Source organism: Colossoma macropomum, unplaced genomic scaffold, assembly GCF_904425465.1.
Source record: "Colossoma macropomum unplaced genomic scaffold, Colossoma_macropomum, whole genome shotgun sequence".
In the NCBI taxonomy this organism is placed as follows: Eukaryota; Metazoa; Chordata; class Actinopteri; order Characiformes; family Serrasalmidae; genus Colossoma; species Colossoma macropomum.
Window position 1 is genome coordinate 11,195,983 of NW_023494808.1, and position 27,434 is coordinate 11,223,416.

The 27,434-nt window shown below is 39.1% G+C and overlaps 2 protein-coding genes across 3 annotated transcripts in view; both read right to left on the reverse strand.

The window, feature by feature from the left end:
- Window positions 1-9,494, reverse strand: part of ugp2a (UDP-glucose pyrophosphorylase 2a) — a 37,242-nt gene extending 27,748 nt beyond the window's left edge. Inside the window, exons 1-2 of one of the 2 annotated variants that reach the window (XM_036557306.1) lie at window positions 9,424-9,494; window positions 2,583-2,710 (exon numbers count right to left, since the gene is read on the reverse strand). In XM_036557306.1, coding sequence (XP_036413199.1) covers window positions 2,583-2,681 — 99 coding nt within the window. In that variant the 5' untranslated portion in view covers window positions 2,682-2,710; window positions 9,424-9,494. Of the gene's footprint in view, window positions 1-2,582; window positions 2,711-5,944; window positions 6,219-9,423 lie in introns of those variants that run through there. The other variant, XM_036557305.1, reaches the window with a different exon arrangement.
- Window positions 9,495-11,932: 2,438 nt separating this feature from the next.
- mdh1aa (malate dehydrogenase 1Aa, NAD (soluble)) lies at window positions 11,933-26,325 on the reverse strand. The gene is made up of 9 exons (XM_036557055.1): window positions 26,164-26,325; window positions 25,379-25,477; window positions 22,372-22,468; window positions 17,941-18,116; window positions 16,174-16,296; window positions 15,536-15,712; window positions 13,919-14,032; window positions 13,326-13,415; window positions 11,933-12,360 (listed from the first exon to the last, which is right to left on the reverse strand). The coding sequence occupies exons 1-9, from the start codon at window positions 26,164-26,166 to the stop codon at window positions 12,238-12,240; spliced, it is 1,002 nt and encodes a 333-aa protein (XP_036412948.1). The 5' UTR covers window positions 26,167-26,325; the 3' UTR covers window positions 11,933-12,237.
- Window positions 26,326-27,434: the final 1,109 nt, after the last annotated feature.

Consider the following 27,434-nt stretch of genomic DNA (forward strand, 5'->3'; position numbering starts at 1 on the left):
GTATCGGCCAACGCTAAAGGATCAGGTATCGACAACGGTATTCGGTATCAGCCAATACTAAAGGATCAGGTATCAGTACTCGCTATCAGCCAATCCAAAGGATCAGGCATTGGTATCAGTACTAAAGGATCAGGTATCAGTATCGGTACTCTGTATCAGCCAATACCAAAGGATGAGGTATCAGTACTCACTATCAGCCAATACTAAAGAATCAGTTATTGGTATCAGTATCAGAAGTGAAAAGTGGTATCGGTACATCTCTAGTCTTAATCACTATCAGTGAAATTAGACTTCAGTTTTGAAAGTGTAGCATTCGTTTAACCAAGAATCATAGTCTGTTAAACAAACACTAGTAAAGGCAACGTCGTATAGCAATTAAAAGGGGGTGAAACAGGTAAAATACAGCATAAAAATATTTGAAGATAGTGTAATAATGCTTAACATGTTTCCTGCAGTCTGTGAACAAAATGCATAGGCAAAATAGCAGCGCCATGTCAAAAATGGTTATGAAAACCTATTAATAAAGGACCTTTTTAATTCAAGATTTAACTTATTAATTGTAGATGTATTTACTGTACACTGGTTGTTGTTGTTCACAACCTTTCTATAGTTTAAATTTGCCTTTATGATGCATGCAGCTGTTCAGCGTTCTAGAACAAAGCAGGGTTCTAAAATGAAAGTGTTCTAGAATAAAGCAGTGCTGTAACATAAAGTAGTTCTAGAACAAAGCAGCGGTCTAGAATGAAGCTGTGCTCCAGAAATACTGACGATACCCATGATATACTGAAAAGAGCACACTATGATGTCATTTATCACGATAACAGAAACATATTGTCATATTGCCCAGCCCTAATAGCAAGCAGAGCTGCAAAGAATTAACTGATTAATCGATTAGTTGTCGACTATTAAATTAATCTGCAACTATTTTGGTCATCGATTAATCGGTTTGAGTGATTTTTTTAAAGAAATAATAGTAAAAATTCTCAGATTCCTGCTTCTTAAATCTGATTATTTTGTGGTTTCTTTACTCCTCTGTGACACCAAACTGAATACCTTTGGGGTGTAGACATTTGAGGACGCCTCCTTGGGCTTTGGAAAACACTGATTGACATTTTTCACCATTTTCTGACATTTTATAGACCAAACAACTAATCGATTAATTGAGAAAATAATCAACAGATTAATTGACAATGAAAATAATCATTAGTTGCAGCCCTAATGGTAAGCAGGATTAGATTTGCCTTGTCCTGTTCATTTTGACTGGTGCTGGATATGGATGAAATGGGGAACTGCTTCAGATTTACTTTCCAGGATGAGGACACACAGGGATCAGATATTTAGGAAAAAACAAAGAGAATCAGTTTTGTCTGTGTGATTAAAGCTTGGCACCTTCCCGAGTTTCTCTTGTGTACTTACTGAACAAACCACGAGTTTCTGACTTCCTTCCTCAGTTCCTTTCCTGTCCTTTTCTCTAATAATGCCAGTGTCTTTTTTTCTGACTCATATTCTGATACAGGACCAGTTTTTGTCTTTGATGTCCTTATTAATATGATTACACAGAGAAGGGGGAGCTGATCCTTGATCCACTACAGCAGCCTAATGTTCTAGGCCAAAATGTAATTTAAGGCTTTCTTTGCACCCTGGTGCCCAGTGTACTTCATTAGTGGACTCTATGTTGCCAACAGCGGAGATGAATCTTTGAGCAGTGGGCAGTGTTGTGAACTATAGGGAAGGTTGATAAACCACAGCATCGCTTACCATGGTTACTTTCCTGCACTTTATATTTAGACTTTATATTTATACTTTAAATAATACTGGATTTTACTCTTCTGGTTGGATGCTAACTGTATTTCATTGGCTCTGTACCTGTACTCTGCAAAATGGCAATTAAGTTGAATCTAATCTCATCTAATCTAATCTAAAAATGATAAGCACAAATTCACCAAGACAAATGCATACAAATATACATGCATGTCTTGGCCAATAAGGCCTCAACAATTAGTCGACAAAGTTAGTTATTGACAGCATCAATCATAAAAAAGTGAATGCACTGAAACATTCCTTATAAACAAATGCGCTCTATAATACCCTATAATATTCATATGACCCCCCACAGTAAGTCAAGCAGTTTGTAGTGCACCACAGAAAACATAGGGGCCAATAAAGCTTCAATTGTTTTATTTAGAAAGTGCTTTATAATGTTCATAAGATCCACATGGTCATTCTGACAGATTGTAATACACTACAGGAAGTGTAGGGGGTGATATGGCTGCTATTGTTCTATTTAGAAAGTGCTCTAGAACCTTCATATGATCCACATTGTTATCATGACAGATTGTAATACACTACAGGAAGTGTAGGGGGTGATAAGACTTATACTGTTTTATTTAGAAAGTGCAATACAGTTATAGATTATAGAAATAATGGGTAGTTTAAGCCCCACTGGAGAAATCTGCCAACAGTTAGTGGTGAAAATTGCGGGTCATTCTTATTTAGAAGCTTCAAACTGGCTACTTATCATAGCCAATCTCTATGCTATCTATCCTAAACAGCTCTGTAAGGCCTCGTCCACTCTCTCTTACCTCAGCCTCCACTCCCTTGGTGGTGGAGAGGAGCTTCTCCAGCTCTTGGTGCATGGAGTTCTCATGCTGCTGCCTCAGTTTCTCCTGAAACTCAGTCATGCCGGCGTGAAGACCACCTCGATTCAACTCTACAGAACAGAGAGAAGAAAGAGAAAAACTTAAGTGCTACAAAATCCAACATGCATATCACCGCTGTCGGAACAAAACCTCATATCTCCAAAATGGTAACTTTACAGGAGAAGGAAAAAAACATACTTTACTTTTAATGTAAGTCAATGGAACCAGACTTTTTTCCAAGTAATTTTGGGTCATTTCTTTTGGTCCATTCATCATGAAATTTACACACAATACACAGGACATCAGGCGCTTTCAACTTCTCAAAAACCGCAAAATGACAAAAATGAAAATACATAAATATAATATAAATGTTCAGACAACAGCAATATATATGTAAATTCGCCATTTCCATACCTACAAAAAAACAGACAGGATTTGCTTAATTTCCTTTAAATATTCGTTTTCTGGTCTCAAAAACATGATGCTTTTTATTTTTCTGTATCATTTCCATATCTACTCCACGCTCAGCTAAAATCAAGATTGCCCCCCCTTTTCATTTGGAATATCAACCATATTATGTTAATCGTTATCACTACCCTACACTGGAATTCAGTCTACGGCAGTGATTTCTGATGGGGTACAAATTCCCCGCTCCCCTTCAATTTACATGAGCAGCTAGGAAGGAAAGAAATTTAATTTACAAAATTACAATTATTATTTTACTTAAAAAATACAATCAAAATGTTTCATTCAGATTCCACTCAGAAAAAGGTAGTAAACTGTCACTGGGGTGGGACCCTCAAGGGTACATCTCAGTACCTTTAGTCAGGAAACATAACTGTACCATAATCCACTGAAATGATATTGTCTAAGTCGAACTGACTCCACACACCCCGTCTCGTCTCCAGGCTTTTTACTTTATTGTTCTGTTTTAAAACATTCGGTAATGAAAAGGTACAAATACAAACTTTTCACCTGGAAACACTTATTTAAGGTTCACAGTTGGACCTTAAACCACTGTTGTACCTTTGAGGGAACATTTACACTGTTTGTACCTTGAATAACAAAAGATGCACCTCCACAGAACCTTTATTTCTAACAGTGCAGGAGCTTCTGCACTGTTGCTTCTGTTCCTCTCTCAACCAGGCCGTCACGGACACAGGACAGTACAAAGCTAGATGAGTGACTGCCATTCAATTATCATTACTGAAACACAGTTGTATGTGAAAGTTTGTGCGCCCCTGGTCAAATGACGTTTTGTTGCTTTTCTAAGTAAAAACACATTTTCTATTTGTTTGCTGGTAAACTTGTTGTTGCTGTCTTGCAAGAACCTGTATTTTTCTTGCCTTTCTTTTTTTTGTTGCGCAACTTGAAAAGTTCGGTCACCTTTTGCCTTGTGTTAAAATTTCACGATGAATGGATCAACAGATACCAGATACCAAAGGACCAATACAGAATGTGCTCCATTTGTTAAATTCAACACATAAGCAGTAACTTCGCACTAAAACGTGCAGAAGTGTGTTCTCTCTAGAGGATGTGCTGGGATTCACGATGACATGATAATTATATCGGCATCAGCCGATAAATGCTTTAAAACATATAACAGCATCTGACAGATGTTCAGATTTGGCCAGTATTTTAAACCAGTATTTGATGATGCATTTATGCTGGGCTACTGTGCTAAAACACCTGCCCTTTACTCATTATACAGCCAAGAGAAATAAACGTGTCTCCCTAATCCTAATCCAGGGTGACGCAGTCCTAATTTCTGCATTTCATAAATGTTTATGTATCGGCATCGGCCCACAATTCCCATATCAGTGCATCCCTAAAAATGGCATGGAATTCCTCAGCCTAATGTACAATATCAAACAATTCGTTATGTCATTACATGCAATCCATCAGTATAACGTTCTGCATATCACCACCGTCCAAAGAAAACCATATACCTCTACTTTTGTCTTATTTTTAGTTTTCTACATCATTTCAACACTCCAGTTGTCCTTCACGGTGTGTAAAAAATTCATGACACACCAATAGAAATGCTCTAAAATCGCTTGGAGTAAAATCTCTTTACACTGATTTACACTGAAAAGTAAGAGTGTCTTTGCACTCTCCTGTAAAGTTACTATTTTGGAGATACTGAGTGCGTATACATTCACTCCATAATCCGATCACAATCAGACTTCTGCAGTTGTCTGATTATTCAAATAGTCATGTAAATGCCATACTCTGATCTAGAAATCAGATTAAGAAATCCGATAAAGAGAGCTGGATTTTAGCTCAGTAATCAGATTTCTCAGTGCATGTGAACTCTTACTCTGATTTCTTTCGGATTTCTCAGTCTGCGCATGCGCGAGAACAGACGGTGGTACCAGCAGCGTTGCCGCGAGATGGCAACAAAACACTTTAGGAGCAACGCTGAAACCAAACACAAAATAAAGGATTTACATATACTTTTAATGTTTGTTCACATTTTCAACTAAAGTCGCGCAATGTTTAAAAAAAGCCGCAGCATTAAGTTTGAGTTTTACGCTACGTTTCCGTCTCGTCTTCTTCTGTGAGTTTATTGGTTGGTTGCAAAGCAGAAATCTGATTACTGCCTGACTCATGTAGACCCAAGAGTTTCCCCATTATCTGATTACTCAAATGCATGTAAACGTGTTGATTGGATTACTGACAAAATCTGATTTTCTGCCGTTATCAGATTATTAAGTGCATGTAAATGCACTCATTGTTTTTTCTTTGGACAGTGACAACGAGTGTGTAAACATGCACTCCATAATCTGATCATAATCAGATTTCTGCAGTTATCCGATTATTCAAACGGTCATGTGAACACCATACTCCGATCTAGAAATCAGATTCAGAAATCCGATGAAGAGAGCTGGATTTTAGCTCAGTAATCAGATTTCTCAGTGCATGTGAGCTCTTACTCTGATTTCTTTCGGATATCTCAGTCTGCGCATGCGCGAGATCAGACGGTGGAAGCCACGAGATGCAGCAAAACAAGCGGCGCTGAAACCAAACACGAAATAAAGGATTGAAATGTTCTTCATCTTCTAGATGATGTAAGTTCATATTTTCAGGTAAAGACATTTTAAAAAGCCGCATCATGAAGTTTGAGCTCTACATCATGTTTACGTCACGTCTCCTTCTGTGGGTTTATTGGCTGAGAACTACGAACTCAGAAACAAAGTCACGGCAGGTAAAGTAAAAAGCACTCAGAGTTAAACTCATCCAATCTACACGATCTGACCCCGAGTTTGTCCTGCAGCAGCTCAGACAGGTTCACTCAGACTCACCGGCGACCAACATGCTGATCGGAGCCTCGGAGCTGTGCGAGTCAGAACGCTGTGATGAGACCGAGGGGAGTCCGGGTCGGAGTCAGCGCGCGGTCGAGGCTGTGTGTCCGAGTCACGACGGGAGAGTTCAGCTCTTTAAACGAGCTCAGCAGCGCCGGATTCACTAAACGGATCTGCGCACTTTTCCTGTTAAAGCCGTGCTGTTTTAACGGGGGGGCTCGCGCTCCGTGCACGCGCGCCACAGCGCTCGACACCCCCCCCACCCCGCTCCTCCTCCACTGAAAGACGCTCTGACTCTCTGAGTGCGACAGAAGCTGGAAACGAGGATCAGCGACAAACACAGTGAGGGGCAGCTCTCTGAGCACTGAGGGTCCTCACTACTCTCTCAGCAGAGACACGCTGCTGCTCCACTTCAGCAGGGAGGTCTGAAGTTTGTGTATGTATAAACTACATATTGTATATATTATATACATACATACATACATACGTATATATGTATATATATATATGTATATATATATATATATATATATATATATATGTAAATATCGCTTTGTCGGAACAAAACCTCGCATCTCCAAAATGGTAACTTTACAGGAGAAGGAAAAAACTTTACTTTTAATGTAAGTCAATGGAACCAGTCTTTTTTCCAAGTAATTTTGGGTCAACTGGTATTTTCAAACTATGTCAAAAACTGAAAAACATCAAAAATGGAGGTTTTCAATATGTGTGTATATGTATAAACTAAGCTTTCTATCACTTAAGGTTTTTCAGTTTTTGACAATTTGAAAATGCCTGTTACTCTTTACATTGTGTGTAAATTTCTTGATGAGTGGACCAAAAGAAACGACCCAAAATGAAAAATCCAAAAACATTAAAAGTAAAGTAGGTTTTTTCCCTCTCCTGTAAAGTTACCATTTTGGAGATACGAGGTTTTCTTCTGACAACAGCGATATGTGTGTGTGTGTGTAAAATAAGCTTTGTATCACTTTAAGTTGCATCATATATGCATACAAACCAGGAAACTCATTCATAATACAGTACAAAAATAATACCTTCTCGTAATATCTATCTATCTATCTATCTATCTATCTATCTATCTATCTGTCTATCCATCCATCCAGCCATCCATCCATCCAGAATTTAATTCCAAAATGTTGTATACCTGTTTCTAACAATTTTGGATATAACAAGTTTCTCAAAAGAACAACAGCTGACATACAATGTAAATGTTTTAGAAGTATTAATCATAATATAGCTTTGATTTATCTCGTATGTGTAAAGTGCCCACCCAAAAACATACATCATCCTGAAAGTTGTCTATAATGCATTTTGGAGCGATTTCGAAACCCTTTTTTAAATAAACACATATTGGGGCCAGATTTGTCAAAATATACTGATATATACTTAAAATATATTGATTATCAAACCCACAAACAAATTTAACTATTAATACTTACTGAACAAAATAGCATCTTTAAATAATTTAGGCAAACTATTTTCTTTAAAATGAGTTTTATAAATAATAAACAAGTGAATTAATTAGCAGCTCTAGTCACAGAACAAAGGCTCAGAGAGTGTAGTTAGTTAGAAGTGGGCCAGATTTGGACATGCCTGCTTAAAAAAGTTGTTCAGTAACCCTACAGGGAGTTTGTACACGACTGCTATAAGAATTGTACAGGAAATCTGAACAATTTCTATAATTTACAACAGGATCCTATAAAAACATTACAGATTACTACAAAACTACAGTCCTATAGGAATATTACAGAATGCAAAAACATTATAGAAGTATGTTCTTATAACTACAGCTCTTCTTGTAAGAGATATGACAAGAAAAAGTTGACCAAGATGCTAGGAAGGGGTTAATGTGTCACCCTAGTCAGCTGTAGACAGGCTAGATAAACACTGACATTCACACAGTACTAAGTATTCCTGCCTTTGTGGTGCATTCGCATGTCACTCTGTACTGACTTCAGCTAAATGCCGCTCTTAATGCTACACCTAACTTTATCCTCGGGGACCAGCATCTTATCATTGGCCTCTTTACCAGCCTACGTGCCTTACTTGTCATGTTTTCTGTCATCCTGGGGACATTTAGTCCCCAGGAAGAGCCAAATACACAACACACACGCTCACGTGGTGCTCCTACTTTCATTTCAGTGCTGCCGTGTTGTGCTTTGAAGGCCTAAGCTAGTATACAGCCAGGATAGCCAGCTCCCAGTGTCGTGTAACAGGAGACGCAGCAGCTATTTCCAGCCATACAATAATTTCTGTAGTGCTTCTTTTGTTTTACTGACATTCAGTGACGGGATTTTGAGTCCAGCTAATCCTTCAAGGACTCTATCTAGCACCTGACCCACACTAGAGATGGCTACACTTTTAAAAAAGATGATTAATCTAGGGTTCTTCAGTAAAGGGAATGGAACCATGAGCTCTATATAGCACCAAAAAGGGTTTTGCTACTGTTCCAAGCTTGACATCCTAGCAATAGCGGAACCCTTTTTGGTGCTACATAGAACCATTTTCTAAAAGGTTATATATATAAAACTCATGGTTCCAAATAGAACCATTCCCTTTTCTGAAGAACCATCTTTTTTAAGAGTGTAGCCATGTCTAGCGTGGGTTAGCTGCTAGATGGGAGTCACTGAAACATGAGCTACGTTATATAGAACCACATACAACACACTCTCCTTCAATCTGAAGAACCATTTCACCATGTATAGAACTATTTATGGCTCTATACAGCACTCATGGGTCTAAACAGAACCATTCCCTTTACTAAAGAGCCTTTTTAAGAGTGCAGCCATAGCTAAAGCTCGTCTGGTAAGCAGTTTATCTTCACCAAAAAAGGGTAAAGCCACTGAAATTTTGAGTTTGCAAGCCTCATTTTTAATGAGAGCTGATGGAATAATGTGTAGTAAAAGGTGAACTTCCTTATTCAAGTGCGAAATGCCCTGTAGTCGTGTTTTATTTGTGTTTGCAAGGCTGAAATTTGCTTCCTATTCGAATTTTCACGTTCCACCTTAAATGGTGCAGCAGTTGCACTGTGGCGTCCGTGCGAGCGTCAGTGCCAGAACGTTACGGCCGCACTAATTTAAGGTGGACCGGAAAGTTCCAACAAGAGGCCAAGTCTGTGTTTGGTGTTTGCTCTAGTGATCCATCATTACAGTTCGGGGTTACCGAAGTACTACTACTACAGACACGGCAGTGCAGAAGCAGCCAGAAGCTTTGCAAGCCACCCATCTCGGTCACCTCCACGGTTCACATGAACGTTCACCTTACATAAGAGCTCCAAGGGCAAAGGGGCTTTGGCCACTCAAGCGAACCAAAAACAAGCGGAAAGCTGGACGGCAGAGGGGATTTGGGGAGACAAACACGCTCAGAAAGGCAGGCATATCATCCCGGCACCCTTCTAAACAGTGGACAAACACATACACACCCGCTTTTTGGGGTCAGAGACTCATGCGACAACTTACTGCAGTCCAACAGCGCCTGAATGTCACGGCCAGCCCCCTGGACGCGTCGCACAATGTAACGCTCTGTCAGCGCTGACCAATCAGAAGCCAGAAAAACGCCCCTGTTGACCAATCAGACGCGGCGTCGGGAAAGAGGCCGAAATATACTGCAATGTCGCCACCTTCAGGCCGCAGAGAGTAACGCAAGTGTTGTTGACATCAGGGCCCGCATTACAGAAAATACCTGAGTCTGGGAGCTGCTCTGTTGTCATGGCAACTTCAGTTAGGACAGAAGCCGTTACAGGACAACAGTTCTTAAGTCTATAATCTGATCTTATTTCCAGATAAGAAAACGGTTTACAGAAACATCCTAAGTTGCCGAAATATCCTAAACATTTTCTTAACTTTAATATAAACACCAGAGCGGCTTAACTTCTGTTTTAACCGTGTTTCTATAGTTTAATGCAGCGAGAGGCAGCACAGTTCACTATAACCAGCATAACGACGCTTCATTTATCTACACTGAAAACGGCGTACGGAGCCCCGCTGGTGACATCCTGTATAAATACAAATAATGCGTGGCCACGCCTTATTAACGCGTGGAAACGAGATCCTAATGCGTGGCCACGACTTAGTAAGGCGTGGGAATGAGATGATTAAGTCGTGGCCACGCATTAGCATCTCATTCCCACGCTTTACTAAGTCATGGCCACGACTTAATCATCTCGTTCCCATGCCTTACTAAGTCGTGGCCACGCATTTTTTTTATTTATACACAATGTCACCAGCGGTGCTCCGTAGTGCTTTGACTTGTGAGGGTTTTGTTCTAACAGCGTTTAAAGCCCCGGACGCTGCAGACTCGATCTCCACCGCCCCCTCTTATTACCGTTGTGTGTTAATGTTGATTAAAGCTCGTCAGATACAATATTACAGTGCTGGTGGTGAATAATGAGGAGACAGAGCTGAACGTGTGTCTGTTTATCAGGAGGAGTATCGTTAGCGCGCTCGGCTAAAAGCGTCTGGGAAATGAAACTGAGACTGAAACCGTGGAGCGGCGACTCTGGTAAACAGCTGAAACAGTATTCTTAACTCAGTTTATCGCGCTTTAGTTTCATTTGACTTTCTTTACACCAGTAAGTGCGGAGCCCCGCTGGTGACATCCTGTATAAATACAAATAATGTGTGGCCACGCCTTATTAACGCCTGGGAACGAGATCCTAATGCGTGGCCACGACTTAGTAAGGCGTGGGAATGAGATGATTAAGTCGTGGCCATGACTTAGTAAAGCGTGGGAACAAGATCACGGCTTGCTAAGTTGTGGCCACGCATTAGAATCTCGTTCCCACGCTTTACTAAGTTGTGGCCACGCATTATTTTTATTTATACAGGATGTCACCAGCGGGGCTCCGTAAGTAAGGGCAGCTAATGTTAGCTGTCTTAACTAACTTGTTTATGTGTTTACGTTTCAGCTGTGCGCCTGTGGTCGGTTGCTAGGCAACAGACACGATAATAGTTGATTGTGGACTTCGAGTAAGTTAAGATTTCCTAACCTGAGATAAGAAAAGATTCTTTAAGATAAGAGATAATCATTAAGATAGGATTTGCTCCTGTAATACGAATTTGTGAAAAATCTTATCTTGACCTGTCAGATCTTAAGTTAAGACAAAAAGATGAGATAATTTTTTGTAATACGGCCCCAGGAATTCCATCTGAACAAAGGGCGGGGGCGCTGTTGGTGCTAGTAAAAACATTTTTGGCATACCAAATAGGCTAAAGGTTCTATGGCATGCAACAACAGCAGAATCCTAGTGGTATATAGAACTATTTAAATGTAAAAAACATATTCTTTCAATAATCATATAAAACAGGTCTTCCATCACAGAGAACTTAACTCTCAAATGCTTCATTTAGTCGTGGTGGTTCTTTATATAGCCGTTACCTTTACTGAAGAACCCTGTAGTAAAAATACATTGATTTTCCCAATTCACTTCCATGGGAAAGAACTATTTACTAGTATAAATTGAAGTGTAACATAAGCCACTTCAGTTATTTTCACGTTTTGAAATTCTAATTATATTTCAATGTTAATGGCGTTAGAATACATTTCTTACTAGGGAAGATTAAATTGTTACACGCCGAAATTTACTTCTTACATGTGAAGTAAAACCTTCTGTTTTGATACACAGGAAGACAGAGCATCAGCTAGCAAGAATCAAGGTCAGTTAAAAAAAAAAAAACTATTAATAAAAAAGACTATTAATAATGTGAAATGGATGATCCTCCTTTTAAACTGTAGAATAAACAGACACTCCAGTCATATTGATAAGCAAGAAATGCCTTTTTTATATAATTCAGATTTAATCTTTATACTTTATTTATTGTTAAAACTCTTCAGATTTTATACCTGAGTTGCTATTGCCCTCATTGTTTTGATTTTGGTCCGCTTGTGCTGAAAGGTAAGACCCTGTGGAATCGGTAATGGTGTTTTTACATTTTCATGATTAAACAAAAAAAAACAACAACAACAACATTATAAGTCTTTTCTTTTATTGATAGACAAGTATTGTTACATTGCTCAGGACAACAATGTGCGTTCCTGTTCCTGAAGAGGTTCTCCTCCAGGTGTTGTCCTGTGAGACCCAGCGGATTCGCTGCTATAATACAGATCCTTGTGAAATGATGCGCACACACACACACACACACCCACACACGTTTAGAGACACTCTCCCTCTCTCACTCTTACGGGCAGCGCTGGAGTTGGTCAGAGTTTTACAGTTGTGAGTGTGGGGGTTTAGAAGGGTCTTGGTGCTGCCCCGTTGCCGTGTCGACGTCTAGTCACACTCCGAGGAAGGACAGCGCCGTGTCTCTCTCCTCGATCAGCTCCGCCGCCGTGGCGTCCATTTTGCCACGAGAGAAGTCGTTAATCGGCAGACCGTCCACCACCTTCCAGGACTTGTTCTGTAAGACACAGAGCAGTAAGATGTTAAAGGACCCACAGCCTTTATTTTCTTGTATGTTATTTGTGTAGGTTTATGTACAAATAACAGTCATAACTCATTTCTACAACCTCTGTTTATCCCTTATTAAACAGGCTGTTTTGTAACTGTGCCTTTAAGGCTGATATATGTAAATGAGCTCTGCTCTGATTGGCTGTCCTATTTTGAGCCTCATTCAAAAAGCAGTTCAGGCTAAAACACTTCTTATAACTTCCGTGAAGAGGCGGAGCTACACATCTGTAGGCTAAATAGGTGGGTATATGTAAATGTGTTGTTTTTTTTCGTGAAATCACAAAACGATTTCAAAACAGGTTGAAGCACCTTAGTTTTTTTACAAATGGACTGTGGACATTATTAGTGTTCACATACTACATCAAACTGCTTTATTAATAGAAAAGCAAAGACAATAGTTTTTTTTTCATGATACAGGCCCTTTAAAATCATGTAATTTGTCTTATATAACTACTAAAGGTGCAAGTCTGACTTCACAACGACTCGCTCTATTACGATTCTTTAGAAAACTGCCGCTGACACAACGTCATTATACAAGCTCAACAGGCTTGGTCACGCATGGCTATGGCATCACTGGGGACTGAACATGCCATGCTCTGATGACAGAGCTAATGATTAGAAGGTTGCGCCATTATAATTGATTCTGGCGTTTCGCCTATCAGACACACGTTATCAGCGCATTTTTATACCTCCAACAGATAATGATGCAGAGAACAGCATACTGAATATTTTTAGCCTTTTTCCAGAAATTTAAAATAGATTTTCTTATCACTGATTTCTTTATAATGGACCAGTGCCTTTGTAATTGTGTGTGCTAGCACTCTAACTGGCTTTTAATGATGAGATGAGGATTAGAACTGTCATTAATGATTGAATAGCTATTTAATTAGTGATGAATAATGGATGAGTTCCAACCTTGATCGCGACAGGGAATGAGTACATGAGGTCATCAGGAACGCCGTAGGAATTCCCAGTGGAGTAGACACCCATGGACACAAACTCATTCTATGGGAGAGAGAGAGAGAGAGAGAGAGAGAGAGAGAGAGAGAGAGAGAGAGAGAGAGAGAGAGAGAGAGAGAGAGAGAGATGCATGTATGTATGTATATATATATATATGTATGTATGTACAGTCGTATGCAAACGTAGGTCAACACCTCTGGTCAAATTACATGCTTTGTTAATTTTTTTTAAGAGAAAGTAAGTCAACACATCCTCTAGAGCGAAAATGTGCAGAAGTGTCTTCTCTGTAGAGGATGTGTTAATTTACTTTCACTTGAAAAAATAAAAATAATAATAATAAAAAAATAATAATAATAATAATAGTAATTCAACAAAACAACGTAATCTGACCGAGTCACACCTGGATAAACTAAATCAGAACATCCATCCAAATCAGTGCTTCTTTGCCTCAAACCTCCAAAACACCAGGACATTCTGAATTGCTGTTAAACCTCTGAATACTACAGTGGAGTGAATGCAATAGGCTTCTGTCCAAAGCCCAGACCTACATCAGGGGTCCCGAACCAAATGTCCCGCATGTGGTCACAGATGGCCTTGGCGGCGGACATGGCACTGGACAACTTCCTGGCTTTGATCACAGCAGCCCCACGCTGCTGCACCGTCTGAGAGAGACAGAGAGAGGGGAGGGTGTGAGTTGGTCAAACGGAGCATCAAAGCTCATCGAAACTAATGTAACACTTACTCATTCTTTTTACGGCATTTGCTGTTCTTACCAGGCATCTCCGAATTACAGCTGGCAGGGAATGTGGACATGAACAACAGTGTTGGGTTTAAGCAATACTTTGAAGAAATGTTTGTATTTTATACAAATTTCCACTTTACTCCAAATGCTGATCACCAACATGTGTTGTGTCTGAATTTTCCTCTTTAGTTTTGTACTGGAGCTACAGGGCTAATGGAGCTAACAAGCAATGCAGGCTTATACCACACTATTACCATCATAAGATAAAAAGATAAAAAACTATTGTCCATTAAATTAGCATGAAACTGAAATTTGTCTTTGTTAATCTGCCACATAAGTACATAGACAAATACTTAAAACACTTACACCAACCATGCACATGGACTATGTAGGGGGCTATTTATTTTATCCTTATTCAGAATGGCCACAGCAGAGGGTACAAATGATTTTTTCGGCCCATTCTTTCTGGCTAGTGGGACCTTAAATCTCCTGCCCGATGGCAGCAGCTGGAACGATGAATGAAGTGACAGTTTTTGTCTAATGATCATGTAAACTGAATGCCTACATCATCACCACACTTGCTTAAGGCTGCTAAAAGCTGCTGCAGCTTTGGTGTGGACCGCTCAGGACACTTTCACTCCTACCCTGTTTGTTACGGACCAATCAAACCTTTTCTTTCGTTTAAACATGTAAACACTCCACACGTATTTAGGTTTGCATGAAACAACAGAGCTGCCTAAGCGATTTCCAGGTCAGTTTGCTGCTGGTGGAAACACATTTTAATGATGGTCAGCACTAAACAAGGGAGTTTGTTTTCACATCAGAGCCTGCTTTCTTCTTCTAGCAGCAGGTCAGCGCTGTACTATCTGCCTGTCTTAACATCGAACTCTTGATAGACGTTCATATTGTTCCTGCAGCACAAGCTGCTGCCAGTAAAAGCAGATGAGCAATAAAATCGAAGCAACACATGCTTCGATGGCATGGAATGTATTTTTAGCCTGGCATGAGTGACCTGATTGGTTCAAATACAAATCGACAAACCATTCAATCAAAGATGGTTTTTACTGCTTGGATTGTAATTCACGCATGTTAAGTGTCTTTATTTTAATGTGAAGGAGGAGTAGGATAATACATTTATATCAAAATATGTGAGGGACAGATCTGGATCTCACACAGTGATACACTACTGAAAGTTAAAATGTTTGGTTCTTATGTGAGAGCAGCAGAGTGCTTGTACCCCAGCCACATTTTTGACCAATTACCAAACAACCACACGTGTAGTTTGGCACACAGTAGCCGTTGCAGTGTAAACCAACTGAACCACCTGAAAGAAACAGTGTAGCAAAACCCCAAACTCTGCTGCAGACTTTGGAAAACAGACTATCTGTGTGAACAGGCTCCGAGTTATTGGAGCAGCACTCACTGAGATGAAGTCTCCCTTCAGCCAGTTGTCGTCCTTCACAGCGTCGAAGGCCGGCACCTCCTTGCCGTGCAGGTCGACCGTGGAGTGGTGGACATCCGGGTACTGCGTAGATGAGTGGTTTCCCCAGATGATCACGTTCTTCACCTTGTCAGAGGACACGCCAACACGGATCGCCACCTGCAGGCAGACAGACGTACTGACAGTCAGTTCAGTTTAAATGCATCATATTCTATTAAACTCAACTCAAGATTTACTTATGTTGCACTTTTTTACATCACGTGTTGTCAATAAGCAGCTGTACAAAACAAAAACAACCCCCCCCCCCACCAAAAACACACTTTTACCTTCATAATTCATTTTATATGACTACTTTCTAAAATCTCTTTATCTGATAGAATTAAACAGGCTATAAATGCTTCTGTGCCCAACAAAAATTTATCACAAATTTATTGGAAACCCGCATAAAACAACTGATTGATTAGCCTAACAGTCGCTAAGAAAAACCAAAACAAGTGCAAGCACTGAATGCCACTGGCTTGAAACTGCTGGACTGAAACTGCTGGCGTGAAACTGTGGCTCTGCAGACACATATTATTGGATTAACTGGTTAATAAGGTTAATTATTTGACAGAACAAACCTGGGAGCGGGCTCTGTTGTGGTCCAGCCGGGTCAGGCAGGAGAAGTTCTCTTTAGGGATGGACGGAGCAGACTTGGAGGCGATCAGACAGTTTGTGTTGGCCGGGTTTCCCACCACCAGAACCTGAGAGAATAACAGGAAAAAAAAAAGAAAACAGGTCAGACTTACATTAAACCAAACAGTAGCAGTTTCGGACAATTTTAAAGCTCAGACAGACCTAAAAATAAGAGTTATATAACCAAAAATAATGACAACACTAAACACATTTCCTAAAAAGGAACAGATTTGGGTTGCATTCCACTGGTGTGTCAAAAAGAAGGACATTCACTATTTTTGAGCTCCATTGCACTTTTTAAAACAATGAAGCGGTAATCGGTCATTACTGAAAAAAAGAAAGGTTCAATATTCCACCCAATTCCAAATCAAATTTCTTTCGAGTAGAAATGCTGCACTGACGGTAAACAGTATGTTTTGCTTTATCAGCAGGGGTGGGAATCACTACAGGTCAAACCATACAATATATTCACAGTACTTGAGCCACTATATGATTGTAGTGAAATTTTTAAAGTTATCTGAAATATTAAGTTTTGCAATTAGGGATCGGAATCGGAATCATTTTTGCTCAAAAACAAATCAATCTGCATTTTTTTAAATGATTTTTATTAAATAACATAAGAAAGTCACTCGAGTTGTATTTGCTGCTCCTACACTTCAACCAAAATATTGCTGCATATTATGCATGACTCATTGCGATAAATAGCCAGTCGCCTGTTGCTTTCAATGCAGCACTTTATTTGATTCATGTTATTTATATATGCAAATGAAACACCAGTTTGGCCAGTTATAGTGCAAATAGTGTTGTTTACAGTGTGACGTTTGCTACCAAAGTACTGGAGAAGTGGTACTCAGTTACTGGCACTAAATAACAGTCCCCAAAGAAAACTTTTCTTTTTTCAGCTTTACTACTGTTTCACCATCATCAACACTACATATAAACACTCAGAAGACTCGTGCAGGTTCACTGGTGGTTTGGACAGCAAATAAAATGGCTATATCTGTGTTGTGGACATTGTGACCCCTGGTTCCTATCAGCACCACTGTAAAGAAACTGCAGCCTGTAAGTTTATTTACAATGAACAATTTAACATCAAACCACTCTGAATGACTCCATTTACATCTCAACAGTGAAATTATACAGACATTTATTAAACAGTTGGGCTGCATAGTTTTCCTCCGACATTCCCTGGTGCAGCGTAAATTTCAATACTGGCACCTGTGACAGTTAAGTCTGAATAATTTGTTGTTTAAACATCAGTACTGTGTATTGAAACTGTAATATTACATCCATATTTTTTTCTTCCATTCACAATGTATCAGGGAAATTCAACATAACCTATTTTCACATTAATTTCTGGGTCAAAAAGGACGGACTTCAGTGCGTAAACCAAATCAAGTTCTGGAGGGGGATCAAAACAGATGAAAATCCTTCTCTAGATTGCAGCTGAGCTTCTAAGGAATGTGGATTATACTAGCAGCATAAAGGCAGAAAGCAGTGCACAATAACACAGTGTAAAATCTAACAGTGTTTCAGTGCACCTGCTTATTTTTGACATAACACATTTTCTTTCTCTTTCTCTCTCTCTCTCTCTCTCTCTCATTTCATGCACACTCAGCAGAAAACAATGTGATTGGTTAGAGGACGTTGCAGCCTTCTGTGCGTACTGTAAAGGTCACTATCGCGATAAACAATATCCTGTGCAGACTCACCTTGACAGTCTTCTTGGCGTACTTGTCCAGTGCGGCTCCCTGTGTTTTAAAGATGGCTACGTTGGCCTTCAGCAGGTCCTTCCTCTCCATCCCCTCCTTCCTGGGCATGGAGCCCACCAGGATGGCAGCGTCCAGGTCCTTGAAGGCCACCTCCACTTTATCAGTGGGGATCACCTCTGCAAACATGAATTTATGATGAGCATTCTTCAATGGATGCCTTACAAACAGATGTGTCTCACATCTGGGATTAAATACTGCAGCGGTGGCCTGTTGGGGGTGCCTCTATTAATCCAAAGTGATAGCAACAGTGACTGACTATCTATATATATTATATATTCATCTGTCTATCTATCTATATAACTATATACACACGTAGGCCGATAATAAGTCAGAACACAAAATAACTTTTTTGACTAAAAAAAGAACCAATGATTTATATTTTTTAAGCCTGTAAGTTTGTTCTGCTTATCTGAGTGTGACAGTGGAGAACAAACAGTCGTATTTCACAGCTGACAACTGAGAACAGTATAACTCAGTAAAGCACAGGACTATAAACTTGAAACCTAAAATATAAAAGTACAGTCGCATGCAAAAATTAACACATCATTCACCTTAGTCACATCATACTGTGTTAATTTGAAAAAAGTGAAAAGTTAACACATCCTTTACAGAGAAAACACTGAAATCTGGCATCTTCTACTAATTTTAGTGTACAATTCCTATTTATTTGCTGAATTTGACACATTGGGTAAATGTGCAATAAGTTTTGCACCGGCCACATTTTATTTTCTCCCCTGTGTCACATTCAGCAAATAAACAGTAACTGTGCATTCAAATGTGCAGAAGTGTTTAACTTATTTTCACTTGGCTGCTATATAACCTTATTTGCACATGATTATATAGCAGCCAATACTATCTGAATTTTTAGCTCCTTGAAGTCAGCATCAGCCACACAATTTTCACACCGGTTGGGCCATAGCTGTTAAACCCCTTAAAGTGCAGAGCCATTTTTTGGCTATTAATTTAAGTTATTATTTTTTTAATTATCATTAAGGCATATTGCATAATGACTGCTATGAATTATTCAGTAACAACCATAAAAACAATGTGTGAAGTAATGTGTAATTGATAACGAGAACTGAAGTGTTTACCCCAAAATGAGTAGCATAACTTAAGAACAGGAACTGTTGGCATATTTGCTTTTAAACGACGGTGTAACAAATTCCTCCCTGGTCTCTGCGGCTACAGAAAATGAATAATTCATGCACACTTGTAGCCAAAAATACATCCGAGAAGGGCGGAGTGTCATTTTCCTTCAGAGGGCAAAACAATTCACATGTATTATCCCCTTTATACACTGCATTTGACTCTAAAAGTAGAGTTACAATTAAACTCTAGATCAGCGTAGGTGCTAAAATACATGCTTCACTGAAAAGTAGATAAAAATAGCTGATTGAAGTGACTGTTTCCATTGTGCCGTGAGATAATAAGGACTTGGCAATCTGATATATCCTTTTAATTGTAAACATTTTGTCTGGCCCCTTTCAATTATTTGCTTAGGCAAAAGATACAGTCAATTGAAAAGTGCGTAAAATAAGTCAAACTAATCTTAGGACACAAAAAATAGTGACTTTAATTGATATGAATATATTTAGGCATTAAGGAAACTGACTGTCTTACCAGTAATGCAATAGACCAATAGCAATAAACAATACTGATTCTTATGATAGTCATTCATATTGCTTAGACTGGCAACACGGTCAGTAGAGAAGTGCACAAAATCAGTGAAACAGGCTCTGCAAAAATAATACAAATAGCCAACGTCCTCTACTGTGTCCTAAAACGATAAGGACTTGGCTGTCTTCTACAGCCCTTTCTACATTTTGACAGACTTAGACTGGCTGATTTGACTATTAGTGTCCTGCATGGTCATTAATGAAGAGCCTTCTTTATCAGAACGGACTTCAGCCATTGCCCAACGTTTACAGTGTCACTTATCCTTTGAACTCCACCTCCATATTGTGGAGTCCACATCTCTGCTCCGACTGACCCAGGCTCTTCAGAATAGACCAATCAGAGAAGTGAACTGGCCACCCCCACTTTACCTCCCCACAGCTCTCTATCCAATGCAGCCAGAGCATGTGAAGGGGCGTCTGCTGGGATCCTCTGCTCTGCTGAGTCATGCCTTGTACGGATGCTGTGCTCAAGTATAATATGTTCAAGATGTGCAGGGTATGCATTACTAACTCATCATGTCACCCAAAAATTGATGTCCCTGAAATATACTACACTGTTTCCACATGGATAAAACACAGTCCTATGAAATAAACTGAACACAAATCACATATTTTGATTTTCTAAGTGAAAACAAGTACCTATGAATGGCATTTTTCTGCACCATTTCTAATTATTTGCTGACTTTAACATAACAAAAAATGTGCCATAACTTTTGCACAGACCAGATTTTATGGTTTGCTTTTTTCTTCCCTGAATATACTGTTAAATATATCGAAATAAACAGTAAACGTGTATTAAAATGTGCAGAAGTGTGTTCTCTGTAGAGGATGTAAAACTTATTTTCACTTAGAAAATCAACTAAACATGTAATTTGACCAGGGGTGCCCAAACCTTTGCACACAACGTATATTACATAGCCACAGATTTGTCTGTCAGTTTGCCTGCTTGTGTTGATGTAATAGGGATTTATATACCGGTTCATAGACTGGCTTTTACAACGTTTACTTTACATATTCTACTGGTTTGTACAATGTATGCAAAGGTTTGGGCACCCCCAGCCAAATTATATGATTTGTGAAACCAATAAAGTGAAAAAAAGTTACACATTTTCTAAAAAGAACACATTTCTGCACATTTTAATACACAATTACTGTTAATTTGTTTCATTTAACATGCTGGAAAAATAAAATGTAAATGTGCCCTGTGCAGAAATTAAAACACATTTTATATTTCATGTTTTTTTTCCCCCGACATGCAGAAAAAGGCCGTACTGAAGTGAGTTTCCTGATTTTCACTCAACAAAACGTAATTTGATCAGGGTTGTTCAAACTTTGGCATACGACTGTACATTGGTGGTTTATATGGGTGAAGTAGGCCTCTCACAAAGAGCTGATCCAGACTCAGATCTGTTCTCCCTTATCACCTACAGATAGAAAACTGCCTGCGCTGGTTCAGTAACCTTCTCTGCTGACGGCTCCAGCCCAGTCGTTCACTCCTTAATTATCACTCAGCACTTACAGTCCTTCAAACAACGAAGATAAACCACTTGCAACAGCACAAAGAAATGCTGACCTGATGCCAGCGTCAGAAATAACCAGGCGTAAAGGGCAGACAATTCAGCCCCTTAAACAGTTACACGGATGACCTAAAATTATGGGTTATTAATGAACATAATGATTTTTTTGTGAATGAATGTTGCTGTCAGACTAACAAATCACAGCAGATTTTATTTCCACCTGCGATGTTATTTTTCGCTTCTCCCTCTGATCTATGTTATGTAAAAACTGCTTCAAACTAGAGGCGGGTGATATGGCCAAAATATATCATGGTACATACGTGGTACCTTTTTCACAATAGCCATAAGATGCAATATTAGCCTGTATCAGAGCTCCCTCAGTTCACCTTTGAATTTAAATAATTTTAAATTAAAATAAAATTAGAAAAAAAATTAACTGAACTTCAATGACATTGTGAATTGAGCTATTTTATTTGATTATATTAATAAAAATATGGGATGAGTAGATTTTTATTCTGACAGAAAGGCCACTGAGAGGACTGCAGAAAGAGCTTTTTTATTATATAATTGGTAAAAATTACCCAAGATACTACTTGAAAAAAAAAACACTACAATCAAAAGAATTAATTATGCTCTCTTTGCAATGAAACATGTAGTTGTTCAGTCGTCTATAAGCGCTGACAATATCCTCAATATGCTCAGAAGAGCTTACAGTGACATACTATGGCATAATTAACCACAATAACAATAAATATCCAGTCAAACTGCCCAGTTCTATTTCACAAATCCTGATATTGTGACACACAGACACCTCTGAACGCACCAGTAGTGCCACATTTTAAAACTGCCACAAAAAATGTGGCAAAAATATAATATCAAGATACTTCAAGACATTTTCACAATACTTAGGTTTTCTGAGGCAAAATTTATCATGATAAGAATAAATATCATCATACTGCCCACCCCTACACTATCCCCACCTACCACTAAGAGAAAACGTTCCTTCCCATAATTCTCTCCCAAATATGCAAATTTACTTGCAAATAAGGAAAATGAGTTATGATTTCTCATTTACATCAATAATAAAAAAAAAAAGCAGAATTTCATAACCTGACTAAGACCAGCCTCGTTTACACAACACCCATCAGGCCACAACGTCATGTCGCAATCACGCTCACCTCTGAGCAGTGGGAGAGCGCAGTCCTGCAGTTCCATGACAACCCCATCCAGGACGGGCAGCATGGGCGGGATGTCCAAAAGCACCAAGATGACTGGCTGAGGCAAATGAGGAGAGGAAAACAACCTCCTTAGAGACTCTGATCTCTCAAAGCTACCAAACACAGGCGCCACATTCACCAACCCCATAGTCGGCACCCTGCATGTTCAGAAAACTAATAAATACTTTTGTATTCGTTTGTGCTGATCTTAATGTAAGTAAACCACTGTCTGTGAAACAAACCATAACTTTTAATGAAACACTTTACTACCTGTGACATCACTCAGCATCAACTATCAGGGTCAAGTCAGAAATAGTCTGGGTTTGTTTTGGACTATGATTGTGTCGTTTTGCATCACTTAATGCAGCATTTGTACCGTTTTATCTCTTAATTTAATATTTCTAAACTTTTCAAAGAGTGATGTCACTCAGCACCTTACAACATTCGAACTGTGCCAAAAATAGTCCACTTCATCTGAGCTACGTTTTTTTTTGATTACATGCAAATTTCATGTTTTTATTTACAATCACATTTTATTGTTTATTGTTTGTTTACATTATGCAGACTACCGTATTTACAATTCTTGTTATTTTATACCCAATAACTGTTGATTTCAGCTTTACAAAGTACTCATTTTTAATGTAATATTTCAAGCATTTTGAGGCAGAAAAACATACTAAATGATACTGTAACCACCGATTTACATTCAAGTTCTGTCTCGAGTTTTGATCTCCACTTTTAAAATATGACATATTACAGCTCAACTCTTGGTGTTATAAGTCTGAGTCATTTTACAATCTTTTGAATGCCTAATTTTTCTATTTACAGCTTCCTAGTGTCCCATTTGTCATTCTGAACATGTGAAGTTGTTCGGTAACCTTACCAGCACATTAGAATCATTTCACATATTGATCTGAAACCAAACTGACCATGTACTGTTAAAGGCAGTGATCTCACACCTCTGAATGGTTGAGCGTGTAACATTTGTCTAATGCAAAAACTTTCCAGCCAGTATATTTTACCACTTCGACACTCAGGCAGGTTCAGAGAACACATGGATCAAAGGAACCTTAAAATTAGCCGCATATTATTGGGTTAAAGGAGGGTTTTAATCTGGTGTTCTCATGTAATATCACACTTAAAAAAAAAGATGGTTCTTCAGGGGTTCTTTAGTAAAAACAACAGTTCTATTTAGAACTATTTCATGCTTAAATAGTTCTCTGCATGGTAAAATTATTCTTCAGATTTATGGAGAACGTGCCGCATACAGTTCTACGTGCACACTTAAAAAAGGATGGTTCTTTGAGGGTTCTTTAGTAAAGGCAACGGTTCTATCTAGAACTATTTCATGCTTAAATAGTTCTCTGCATGGTAAAATTATTCTTCAGATTTATGGAGAACGTGCTGTACACAGTTCTACGTGCACACTTTAAAAAGGATGGTTCTTTGAGGGTTCTTTAGTACAGAAAATGGTTCTATATAGCACCATGAATCCTTACAAAACCCTTTGCATGATTAAAGCGTTCTCCGCAGTGTAACTGGGTACTTCAGATAGGTGGAGAATGTGCTGTAGACAGACCCTGAAAAGGGTTCTATACAGCACCATAAAGGGTTCTTCTATTGTTACAAGCTTGACATTGAAACACTAGAACCCTTTTCAAAAAAGGTTCTACATAGAGCCATCTACAGCACATTTTCGATCAATATAAAGAACCCTTTCACGATGCAAAGAATATAGTGTTCATGGTTCTATGCAGAACCATTTTCTTTACTAAAGAACTCTTGAAGAACCATCTTTAAGAGTGTAGACTATTTTTCAGAATAGTTTTATATGGCACCAAAAATGGTTCTTTAGTAAAGAAAACAGTTCTATTTAGAACCATAAGTTCTATATAAAATCATTTAATACTTAAATGGTTCTCTGCATGGTGAAATGGTTCCTCAGATTGATGGCGAATGTGTTGCCTACAGTTCAATACTGAATATTTTTGGAAAAGGTTCTATTTTAGCCCCACAAAAGGGTTCTTCTAATATAACAAGCTTGAGATCATTACAAACAGCAGAACCCTTTTTGGTGCTATATAGAACCATTTTCAAAAAAGTTCTATATGGAGCCATATACCACACATTCTCCACCAATCTGAAGAACCACGTCACAATCATTTCAAAGAACCATTTAAGCATCAAATGGCTCTACACTCTTAAATAAGATGGTTCCTTAGTAAAGACAATGGTTCTATAAAGAACCATGAACACTCAAAAAACTTTTTGCATGATTAAAGGGTTCTTTAGAATGTGCTGTAGATCTGAAAAGGGTTCTATATAGCACCAAAAAGAGTTCTTCTATTATTATGATAGCAAGCTTGTAACAACAGAGGAACACTTTTGGGTACTATATAGAACCCTTTACAAAAAAGGTTCTATATCGCACCATTTTCTTAACTAAAGAACCCTTGATGAACTCTCTTTAACAATGTAGACTATTTTTCAAAATGTTTTTTTTTTTATAGCACCAAAAATGGTTCTTTAGTAAAGAAAATGGTTCTATTTAGAACCATAAGTTCTATATAAAATCATTTAATGCTTAAATGGTTCTTTGCATGGTGAAATGGTTCCTCAGAATGTGCTGTAGATCGTTTTATGGAGAACCTGGATCTGAAAAGGGTTCTATATAGCACCCAAAAGCGTCCTTCTATTGTTATGATATCAAGCTTGTAACAATAGAAGAACCTTTTTGGGTGCTATATAGTAGCCTTCTTAAAAGTGTCCCATGTAGAACCATCTATAGCACACTCTCCATCCAACTGAAGAACCCTTTACGATGCAAAGAACCCTTTTAACATGTAAAGGGTTTTTTAGTGTTCAAGGTTCTTTATAGAACCATTTTCTTTACTAAAGAACCCTTGAAGAACCATCTTTTGTTCATCTTTTTCCACGCTGAAACTTCATGCTCTCTTAGTCTCCTCACCTGGTCCTTGCCGAAGACATCTCCTTTGGCGATGCTGTACAGCAGAGAGTAGGCAATCTGGCCGGCAGCGCCGGTCACCAGCACACGGATGGGCTCGGCCTGTGGAAAAAAACAAGACACAGGGACAAAAACTAGTGACCTACTTAAACCAATAACATCAGATCACACGACCAGTGACGAACTGTGCAACGACGAAACTGCAGAGCAATCACTGCATGTCTGCGCTGCAGCTAAAGTTGGCTTCCTCTTCGAACTTCCCCGTTCCACCTTAAATGGTGCAGCGGTTACATTCTGGCGCCTGAGCTTGAGGCGCCGGAATGCAACCGCTGCACCATTTAAGGTGGAACGAGGAAATTCGGACAAGAAGGTGCCAAATAGGAAGCTGCTTTCAGCTTCGTGGCTCCAGCTCACGACCAAAGACGGCAACACAGCAGCCCTGAGCTGCCACATCAGCGCTAACTGGCCAAACTGAACGCGGTCGTGGGTCATTTTTAGCCGTTAGGGAAGAAACCAAACGAGCATCTTGAGCTCTTTCACTTTCACTGCCTGCAAAAAAGGCGGAAATAGAGGAAGAAAATGTCCACTAGCTTTTGCTAAAGCTAGCCAGCCAACGATAAAGCTCGAAACAGTGATCATATTCACAATAATAAACACATGAAGCATATCTAACATTAATATCTGAATGACCACATTCCATTCAAAAGGACAAACGGTCTTAGGTTAAACGAGCAGAGCCATACGAATCATCCTGTATTCCACCAACAACGCTGTTATTCGTCTCTCACCATATTTTAAACCTTTCTTCGTTTAGGATGGAAGGGTGTCGTCTCGGACTTGAGCTCTCCCACTGTGGTCCAGTCGGATGGGGTCACCTCTGTTCTTGTACCGAAATGTCAGAGCTGTATTGCCAAAGAGGCTCCTACTGTGTGCTGGGATCTGTAGTCATTCTTCTCGGAATTATTCCCTTTTTAGCGTCCAAGGACAGGCTCGACAAAGACTACATTACCCATGAACAGCCGCGCCAGCGTCAGGCTATAATAATACGAAAACGCCACGCCCACCCCGCTACCATATATGGAAGGCGCGTCCGTTAACGGTTGAGATTTGAAATTTGACCTGTAGTCGCTGTAATTCCGCCATGTTGGTTCGCTGATTGAAACGAGTGGCCGTATTTCGGTATTTCAATACAAAAAAGGGCAGATAGCTTGCATTTTGTTGCTTCCTGAGCGGCACGTATGACGTGTGTTAAATACACAATTATAAATTTTCTTTATCAGCCGTTACTCATTGCATACATGACTGTTTTCCAGCCTCTTTCATTAGAATTAACAGGTTATATTTCATTATTGAGCTTGTTGTATGTAAATAGTGACCTCTGTTCTGAGGTCATTACAGGCTGTGCCTGTATTGTGCTTTCTTGGAAAAGCAGCCTGGGTTGAAACACACCCTTCCCGTTTCAATACCGGTTTTAACGTGCCCTCATGGACTTGGCCTTGCCATTTTCCCTTGGGGAATTTCTGGTGCCATCTTAAAGGAATAGTTTGCCTAAAAAAAATGAAAATTAACACGATTTATCGTTTACCCCAGATTCAGTCCATCAGCCTAGACATTAATGTCTGACATGCTTCTTTAGTTTACAGTGGGAGATGTTAGGTTAACATTGCTAACAAACAATGGACTGTCACCGATCTCATCTCTGTAAATACATTCTAAAATCTTAATTTGCCTCAAAAATCTATCAGAAAGCTATGTAAAAATGTGTAATAAAAGGATTTAGCAAAAAATATAAGCTAAAACTGGAACTACATTATCATTCGTATAATGTCCCGCCTTTGCTTTGTAGCACCGCAAAATGTCATTACGTAGGTGTCATGATTGTTGTCCTCCTCATAACAGTAAACTGTAGCTGTAATTGCATCTTGAATAACTAAACCTACAAAATGAGATGTTGCGTTTCATTTTGTGTAAACAGTAAACAAGAAATTACCAAGATTTCCTGATGCAGAAATATGCAAACTGTGGCTTTCAGGACCGAACTACAAACTAGCAACAGTGG

What these genes read in the sequence shown, in the direction of transcription:
- mdh1aa (XM_036557055.1), bottom strand. An exon ending in ACAACAGAGCCCGCTCCCAG is followed by an intron (nt 15,713 to 16,173) that starts GTTTGTTCTGTC and finishes GTCTGCCTGCAG; the next exon opens with GTGGCGATCCGTGTTGGCGT. An exon ending in TTTGGTTCGGGACCCCTGAT is followed by an intron (nt 13,416 to 13,918) that starts GTAGGTCTGGGC and finishes TCTCTCCCATAG; the next exon opens with AATGAGTTTGTGTCCATGGG.